General features: G+C 41.4%; 1 protein-coding gene across 3 annotated transcripts in view; it reads left to right on the top strand.

Annotated features, from left to right (window-relative positions):
* cdk18 (cyclin dependent kinase 18) overlaps positions 1 to 9,285 on the top strand; it is a 183,428-nt gene that overhangs the window by 123,221 nt on the left and 50,922 nt on the right. For all 3 annotated transcript variants that reach the window (XM_037975457.1, XM_017440239.3, XM_017440240.3), the window contains one exon: positions 939 to 1,053. In XM_037975457.1, the coding sequence (XP_037831385.1) occupies positions 939 to 1,053 (115 nt within the window). The remainder of the gene's footprint in view (positions 1 to 938; positions 1,054 to 9,285) is intronic.

Below are 9,285 nucleotides of genomic sequence, written 5' to 3'. Positions count from 1 at the left end.
CACGCCGCATTGCTGCAGTAATACAGGCCAAAGGAGGCCCAACTAAATACTGAGTGCTGTACATGCTCATACTTTTCATGTTCATACTTTTCAGTTGGCCAACATTTCTATAAATCCTTTGTTTATATTTGTCTTCAGTAATATTCTAATTTTCTGATATGATGAATTTGAGATTTTCATTTGTTGTCATTTGTAATCATCAAAATTAAACGAAATAAACATTTGAAATTTATGAGTTTGTATGTAATGTATGAATATAATATACAAGTTTCACTTTTTAAATGGAATTACTGAAATCAATCTACTTTTTCATGATATTCTAATTTTATGACCAGCACCTGTATTTCTACCTACGAAACATTAATCAACTTCACACACCCCTTTCTTCGCACACCACTTCCATTCTTATTCATTGTCTTGTTATTTCCCATAATGACTATTGTAATTCTTATTGGACTTCCTTACAAAATCCCTCAGAAAGCTTCATCTGCCTGCATTATTAACAAAACCTCATTATTCCATCACATCACCCCAGTCCTACAGTAGCTCCACTAGCTTCCAGTCAATATTTGATCTCCTGCATATATACCCTTCTTCCCACTTTCTCCGTTCTTCCTCTTCAATCCACCTTACCATGCCCTCTGTCCACTTTAACACCATGGGAAACAGCTTTTTCACACTCTGCTTCTCAATTCTAGAACTTTCTTCCTCCAGAAATGTGCAAAATTGACTCTCTTACTACCTTCAAATCATAACTCAAAATCCATCTGTTCGGGCTAGCCTACTTGCTCTAGTTTCTTAGGCCATTTCTATTTGTTTTTTAATTTTATTTTTTATTCTGTACTTTTATGTTATGTTTTATGTCTTATAAATAAAATGCATTATTATTATTATTATTATTTCTATATTTGAATAAGTGTGCTTCTGTGTGTTTATAGGGGACGTATGCCACAGTGTTTAAAGGACGGAGCAAACTAACAGAGAACCTGGTTGCATTAAAAGAGATTCGACTGGAACATGAGGAGGGAGCACCGTGCACAGCCATCAGAGAGGGTACATGAACAAAAACTAAATCACATGCACACATATATGTTGGAGACTCAATAGATATCTCTTTTGCTTCTGTTCAAAAGATTTGGATTGTTTGTGAGCATCACATCTCTAATTAACATGGTTCAGAGCCAATTAAGTCTCATTTTTGTAGAGTTATCATTTGATAAGCTTATATGCTGTTACTGGTGCAAAGCATTGTTAACTCCTTTCTCAAACCAAAGTTCTGAAGACCGGAGCTTGTTGTCAGCAGGTTTATTGATATTAAAAAGGGTGAAACGACAATGCGGCTGCAAAGATATATGCCTAGCCAGACATCATGAAATGCACCCGCACGCTACATTGTCTCCCGAGTGCTACACAATAAAGTTTATTCGAACAAAACAAACATTGCCAAGCTGCAATTCCCGAAACGGACAGTTGGGGTCAGACTTTCCCTCTCTTTGACATACAAAAATGAATCTATTACCAAAAATATAACGTATACATAACTTTGCAACAGAACAGTCCCCGTCTGGCGTGAAGAACGCCACAATTTAAGTGTTTAGCAGAAATCAAATATCTTAAGAGGGAACCAAAACTACTATGTCTGAAACAGGTCTTACAAACAATTTTGAACCATCTGCTTTGGCCACCTTAACTTCAACTTTACGTACTCTGTTATCTTTACTCGGAAACACCTGAGTTATGAGTCCAAGAGACCATTCATTTCTTGGTACTTGACTGTCTTTGAGTACAACGACACTTCCTAAACTCACATTCGGTTGACTGGATTGCCACTTCCGTCGTGACTGGAGAGTAGGAAGGAATTCTTTCTTCCACTTGTCCCAGAAGATGTTCGACAGGTGCTGTACCTGACGTCACTGGTGTCTGTAAATGTCCGACGCTGTGAAGTTGCCAGCTGGAGCCTGAAGAGAGACGACCCTCTGGGTTAGAAGTGCAGCTGGGGTCAAGACGAAAGGGTTACTTGAGTCCAAAGAAACTGGAACGAGCGGTCTAGCATTTATAAAACCATGAAGGTTTTGAGAACGTCATCAGTGAGCTTTGTAGTCTTCAGTTTGAAAAACATGGAGTCCAATATTCTCCGGGCCAGGCCAATCATCCTTTCCCATGACCCGCCAAAATGGGAAGCATGAGGCGGATTAAAGGTCCAAGTACATCCATTCTTTTTTAAGTAGGTCTGTAGAACTGTCTTATCCAGGTTTGAGGGAATTTTCAGTTCCTTACATGCATTGACAAAATTAGTACCATGGTCAGAACGGATAGTCTTTACAGGTCCTCTTATAGCCAGAAACCGTCTAAATGCATTAATAAAGCTGGATGTGTCGAGTGAGTCTATCACCTCGATATGAACCGCTCTAATGGTCAGGCATGTGAAAATGACAGCCCACCTTTTGTTTTGGTTCACGCTTCCTCTGGTACGTCGGGAGGACACAAACCATGGGCCGAATACATTTAAGCCTACATTGGTGAATGGAGGCTTCGTTGAATGACGGTCTGGAGGTAGGTTTGACATTTTTGTGTGCACGGGGAAGCACGAAGTCTTTTGCAGGTTACACAATGATAGATGACGGTGCTCACTTTTCTTTTGCCACCTATAATCCACCATCCTGCAGAACGTATAGTTCCTTCAGTAAACAGGCGACCTTGATGATGAACCTGATTGTGGTAGTGCTTTATGAGAAGAACTGCAACATGGTGGTGGCTTGGAACTACAAGTGGGTTCTTTTCACTGTGAGTCAAGTTTGCGTCAGTGATGCGACCACCTACTCTGAGTAGTCCATTTTCATCCAGGAAAGGGTCTAAGTTCTTAAGAGGACTGGTTTTGGGTAACTTCTCATGTTTCTGCACACACTTGATCTCTTCAGAGTACACATCCTGTTGTACTGCACGAATCACGATGTCTTGAGCTTGTTTAAACTCTTCCACAGTACATCCTGTCTCACAGTAATGCCAACCACAGTTGTTTTTGCTTGGTGGTGATTTGAAGTTGTGGATGACATGCAATAGTCTAGAGCACGTGTGAGAGACCTCCAGGTAGAAAACTTGCTGAACCTATCAGAACCAAGTTCCTGGGTTGAGGTTGTAGCTTTGAGAGTAGTCACATTTGGTCTAACATCTGAATCCATGTTAGGGCCAACAAGCTCATAAGAGTTGTTTGGAAATCTTTCACTTTGGAGCAAAAGGTCGGGACCAGTAAACCAGTTAGTCAGGGGTAGCTGGTATGCTGGAACAGAACAAGTGGCGTGATCCACGGGGTTCTGACTGCTAGCTACATAATGCCACTGGTTTGGCTGTGAAGATCTGCGAATCCTAGCTACACGGTTACTGACATAGACATAAAATCTCCTAGTCTTGTTATAAATATAACCTAAGACTACTTTACTGTCTGTGTAGAATGTGGTGTAGTCTAACTTAAGATCAAGTTCCTCTGTGACAAGATCTGCAAGCTCCACTGCCAACACTGCAGCACTAAGCTCCAATCTTGGTATGGTCTGATCTGGACGTGGTGCAAGCTTCGCTTTGCCCATAATAAACCCGACTTGACAGTTTCCTTCTGCATCTGTTACTTTTAAATAAGCTACTGTGGCTATGGCTTTAGTAGAAGCATCTGAAAACACACACAACTCTTTTTTAGTAGCTGTTGAAGGAGAAATGTCTGTGTATGCTCTGGGAATGGTCAGGTCGGATAGTTCTTTAAGTGATTCCTTCCAGAGAATCCAGGACTCTTCCTTTTCTGGAGGTAATGGAACATCCCAGTCTCCATTTTCAACTGACAGTTCACGCAGAATAGACTTTCCTTGTATGGTGACAGGTGCGACAAACCCTAATGGATCATAAAGGCTGTTAATCGTGGATAAAACACCTCTTCTTGTAAAGGGCCTTGTCTCGTCTGGTACTCGAAAGGTAAAGCAGTCTCTACCAAGGTCCCAAAGGAGACCCAGGCTGCGTTGCATGAGGACTGAATCAGCTTCAAAGTCTAGGTTTTTCAGACCTTTAGCATGATCTTGGGTAGGAAATGCCTCTAATACTTCATTTCTGTTGGCTGCTATTTTATGCAGTCTGAGATTTGATTTCACAAGTGTGTCATGGGTTCTTTGGAGTAGGGACACAGCCATTTCAATGGTTGGAAGAGATTTGAGTCCGTCCTCGACGTAGAAGTCCCGTGTCACAAACTGTGTAACATCTGGATCGCTGTCTGGGTCGCTGCGCAAAACAGACTGATGTAGGCCATATATTGCCACTGCTGGTGATGGGCTATTTCCAAAGACGTGGACTCTCATCCTATACTCCACAATGTCTTTAGAAATGTCATTGTCTCGGAACCACAAAAAACGCAAGTAGTTCCTGTCTTGCTCATGAACATTGAAACAGTAAAACATCTGTTCAATATCTGCTGTAAAGGCTACAGCTTCCTTTCTGAAGCGTATTAAAACACCTAGCAGAGAGTTGTTGAGATTGGGTCCTGATAACAACACATCGTTCAGCGATACACTCTCGTATTTGGCACTGCTGTCAAAGACGACCCTGATCTGTTTGGGTTTGCGGGGGTGGTAAACACCGAATAATGGCAGATACCACCATTTCTCTCCATCTTTTAGTGGCGGTGCAATTTCTGCATGTTTATTTTTGAATACTTTGTCCATGAAAGTCACAGAGTGTTCTTTCATTTCTTCATTTCTTTCAAAGTTCCGAACAAGTGACATCAGCCTCTTCAGGGCCTGAGGTCTGTTGTTAGGGAGCTTTTGGCGTGACAGTTTGAACAGTAGTGGTGCTGTCCAGCTGTTGTCTTTGTCCTTTGTTAGTCCTTCCATTATCTTTAAGAAGACATTGTCCTGAATGGAAGGTGAGATGTAATTGTCATGCCTGGTTTGTTTGAACACATTACATCCTATGTGGTCTGGTTCGCAGGCGCTGTTCACAAGCTCAGTGCTGAAGTTGACTGGGACTTGGATCTCACAATGTCTCTCTTTTATGTTGAAAACATTGGGGCATGGTTCAAACATTGTGGGGCGACCCTTCTCAGTTGCATTTGTGAGTCTTTACTGCAAGGGTTTTGTGGACATCACCTACACACACATTTCCTACTATGACCCATCCGAGGTTCAGTTTTTGTGCGTAGGGTGCGTTGTTAGGTCCACTGATCTGTTTACGAACTTTGTGAACTCTAATAACATCTCGTCCAAGCAGCACTAAGATGGGGGCTTCAGAGTCCAATTCAGGGATGAGATGAGCTACTGATTTCAGATGGCTGTGATGCAAAGCTGCATTGGGTGTGGGTATCTCATCTCTGTCATTTGGGATACTTTTGCATTCAATAAGAGTAGGCAGTGGAATGTGGACTGAACCATCCAAGGCTTCCACTATGTAACCTGTAGCTCTCCTTCCCATTGTCTCTTTAGTTCCGGCGCATGTTCTAAGTGAGTAAGGAGAACTGGGTCCGCAGTCATTAAATACTTAAAAAAACTCAGGACGTTCTAATGATCTGTTACTTTGTTCGTCATGGATAGCATAAAGCCTTACTGCTTGCTCTGAGTTGCCTGCTGGATACACTTTAACAAGACATATTTTAGAGCATGACCTTCCTGGCTTATTCATGCCACAAACCTGTGTACAGTTGGAAGTGATCTCTTCTGGTGTTGTGGAGTCAGGCTCCCCGCCATGCTCTACTGCAGGTTCAATTTCTCTTAGCCAGGGAGCTGGCCCTGGGTGGAAAGCGATGCAGTGTTTCTCATTGTTGCACTCAGAACACTGTACTTTGGCTTTACAGTCTCTTACGATGTGTGAAGTTGAGGCACAGCATTTGAAGCAAAAGTTGTTCTCCTTTAAGAACGTTTTCCTGTCGTCCAATGTTTTCATGCGAAATGTTCTGCATTTTGTGAGAGAATGAGGTTTTTTGTGAATGGGGCAAATCCTGTCACCATCTACAACTCTGTTTGCAGATCCATGTACATCTGTGCTGGAATGAAAGGTGATATCAGTTTTGTGCACTGAAATCTCTTTCTGTCTTCTTGTTCTCCAGGGTGCCTTTTCTGGTTTGGAGATGTCAGGAAACATTGTGAAGTTAAAACTTGGATCATTTTTAGAATCTGCTTCTTGTGTAACAAAATCCACAAACACGTTAAATGGTGGGAAGGACACACGTCGTGTGCGTTTGTAGTTAGTTCCTACTGTAATCCATTTTTCTTGTAGGTGGAAGGGGAGTTTCTGTACAATAGGATTAACTCCTCTTGCTGTATCCAGAAATGCAAGATCAGGGAGGTCTCCTTCCTCTTTAGCACGCTGCATTTCCATGAGCAGGTCACTAAACTTTCTCAGTTTTGTGTAGTCTTTTGTTGTGATTTTAGGAAATGCGTTGATTCTTTTAAAAAGTGCATCTTCGATCACTTCAGCTGAACCATAACATTGTTCAAGTCTGTTCCACATCATGTTGAGGCCATCGACAGGGTTATTAATGTGTATAGCCCTGACCTGCTCCACTTGCTCTGCAGATTCTTTGCCAAGCCACTTTATCATTAAGTCCATCTCTTCACTTGCTGTTAGATCCAAACCCCTTACTGCATTTTCAAAAGAGCGTTTCCAAGCTCTGAAGTTTTGGGGCTTGTCATTGAACTGGAGCAGCCCTGTTGCTACTATTTCACGACGAGCAAAATACCTAATAAAGTCACTTACGTTAGAGTCTTTAGCCTCCTGGCATGAAGGTCTAGCATTGTAAAAGTTAAATGCTGCTGCGTGGTTTGACCAATTAGGCGTGAAATCCTGAATATGTGGAGACGCTGAAGTGACTGGAGGCTTTTGATGTTTGTTGAGATAACCTGGAAGACGGACTGGAGATGGCTCTGGTTCATCATCTTTTTGTAATGACTCATTACTGTTGAACTCTGGTTTAATTGAAAGTGCATTTTCAACTTGCTCTGGCTGAAAAGCCGCATCTTCTTCTTCTTTCACATACTTAGCTTGACTGACGACATATTGTTCAGTACGTTCAGCTGTTACAAAAGGACTTGGGTTGCTACGTGCTTCATTCTGCGTGGCAACAGCTGCTTCTAATGACTCTGCTTCCGCGACGGCCGAAGCGACATCCTTTTCTTGTAGAAATTCAATAGATGCTTCTATTTTTGCTTTTTCTACTTTTAAGTCAATTTCTTTAGCTGCAAAGCTAAGACGGGCTTTAGCTGCCTAAGCCCTTGCTCTTGCCTTAGCTACTGCAGAGCCTGTAGAGGAGACGTATGAAGCCTCCGACTGGGTCTTGAGAGATGATGTCTTTTTGGACATGGTGGAGTTGAGTAGATGAAGTCTGCAGGCTCACTGCTGTATGCCGTCCTTTGGCGTAGTAGTCGTCTGCTTCACGCTAACTGCAACACTGAGCGGCCGCTGTCGTTTCACTATGCTGTTACTGGTGCAAAGTATTGTTAACTCCTTTCTCATACCAAAACTCTGAAGACCGGAGCTCGTTGTCAGCAGGTTTATTGATATTAAAAAGGGTGAAACGACAATGCGACTGCAAAGATATATGCCTAGCCAGACATCATGAAATGCACCCGCACGCTACATTGTCTCCTGAGTGCTACACAATAAAGTTTATTCGAACAAAACAAACATTGCCAAGCTGCAATTCCCGAAACGGACAGTTGGGGTCAGACTTTCCCTCTCTTTGACATACAAAAATGAATCTATTACCAAAAATATAACATATTCATAACTTTGCAACAGAACAGCTTAATTATGCAATAACGCTACATGGGAGAAATGTAGTACAATAAATACTAACTTTACAGAGTTCAGTGCCAGAGCAAAGACTGAAGATTTTAACCTGTAAAAAGTGCGCTAACAGCCATCGGCTATTTTATACTCACTGTGAATGTAACACCAGAGTTGTGTTTAGTTTGTTGAAATTAATGTGACATAACGCTGCTCAGACTGTTGTCCTGTGATTGACACAGCACATTATAACTTAAAGTGACCACAGTCAGACCAACCAGTTCAATCAGAACAAGCTAAAAGAAACTAATGAAACTACATCCTGGTTATCCATTCTGATAAATTCTAACAAAATGGGCATTTTTATGAAGAAAGATTCTGATAAACAGATCATTAAAACATTTAGCCAAAAACACAGTCAAAATATTGTCAAAATATTCCAAGGGATGGCTGTTTAATTATCTTTAATACGTCAATAGGTGAGTGAACTCTTTATTTAATAAATTTACCATGAGACATTCAACAGTGTCCTCTAAAATTGTCTAAAATTTTCTCAGAAATCCACCCTTTAGGTGGATGCTCCAGACATCCATTAAAGGGATACAAGTCCTCCTGGACTGTAGGGTCTTCCCGGTCAGTACATAGTCGGCCTCACGTAGGATGGAAAAAAGTGAGACTCGTCCAGATGGTCTTTGTACAGAGACCACACCCTTTTTCACCCACTGACCAATCTGAACTAATAGCAGAGTTCAGCCCGTAGTCTGTAGGATACCTTGTGTTAATGATCGCTCTCACTTCCTATTTTGAGATTTGGCTTTAGTTATAAGGTCTGAAAAATTCTTCACTATGCAGGCACAGAACATCAGGGTGTTGTTTTAATAAATCTGCAAGCTAAGCAACCCTTCAAAACCTACTTCTTTAACGATAGTAGAACCAGTCACCTTAAATCCATTATCTTGTGAAAATTTAGAAATTCAACTGTTGTAGGATGAGAAATAATTCACCACATTAATGATTTTTATGCTTTCCTTTGTATTAGTAATATGGTTTGCCGATTACAGCTTGCAGCATTAATTCAGCATTGAAGAACGATCGCAATCAACAATAATGATACATAAAGCTTTCCAATTAATTTGCTTCCCCTCAGGCCACAGCTGTAGAAAATTTAAATAAATAAAATTTTTGGTTAAGGTGGAGAAATGTAAGTTTAATTTCCTACCATCCTAGGCTGAAAGTCTGTAGTTTTGTCAGATGAGGCAAATTGGCAGCTGAAGTTGTTCAGATGTCTTGGAACCCTTGCAGTGCTGTATCTGAAAAGAGCACCTATAATCTGGAGCTTGATCCTGTCAAGAACGCAAGGTAATTTGTCCATGAACGAGACCAAAACCAGACACAGAGACAACAGCTGAAGGTAAGTGCAGTTTATTTACAAGTGTCCTGAATATATACAGTGAGAGGAATCGTGGAATGATCTGCGGAGCAAAAAGGGACAGGGTGAGTCTCGGGTACAATCCTAATATCAGCCGAGCGCTG

This window comes from Kryptolebias marmoratus, linkage group LG4, assembly GCF_001649575.2.
Source record: "Kryptolebias marmoratus isolate JLee-2015 linkage group LG4, ASM164957v2, whole genome shotgun sequence".
NCBI lineage: Eukaryota > Metazoa > Chordata > Actinopteri > Cyprinodontiformes > Rivulidae > Kryptolebias > Kryptolebias marmoratus.
This window is presented reverse-complemented; position numbering and strand designations above follow the sequence as displayed.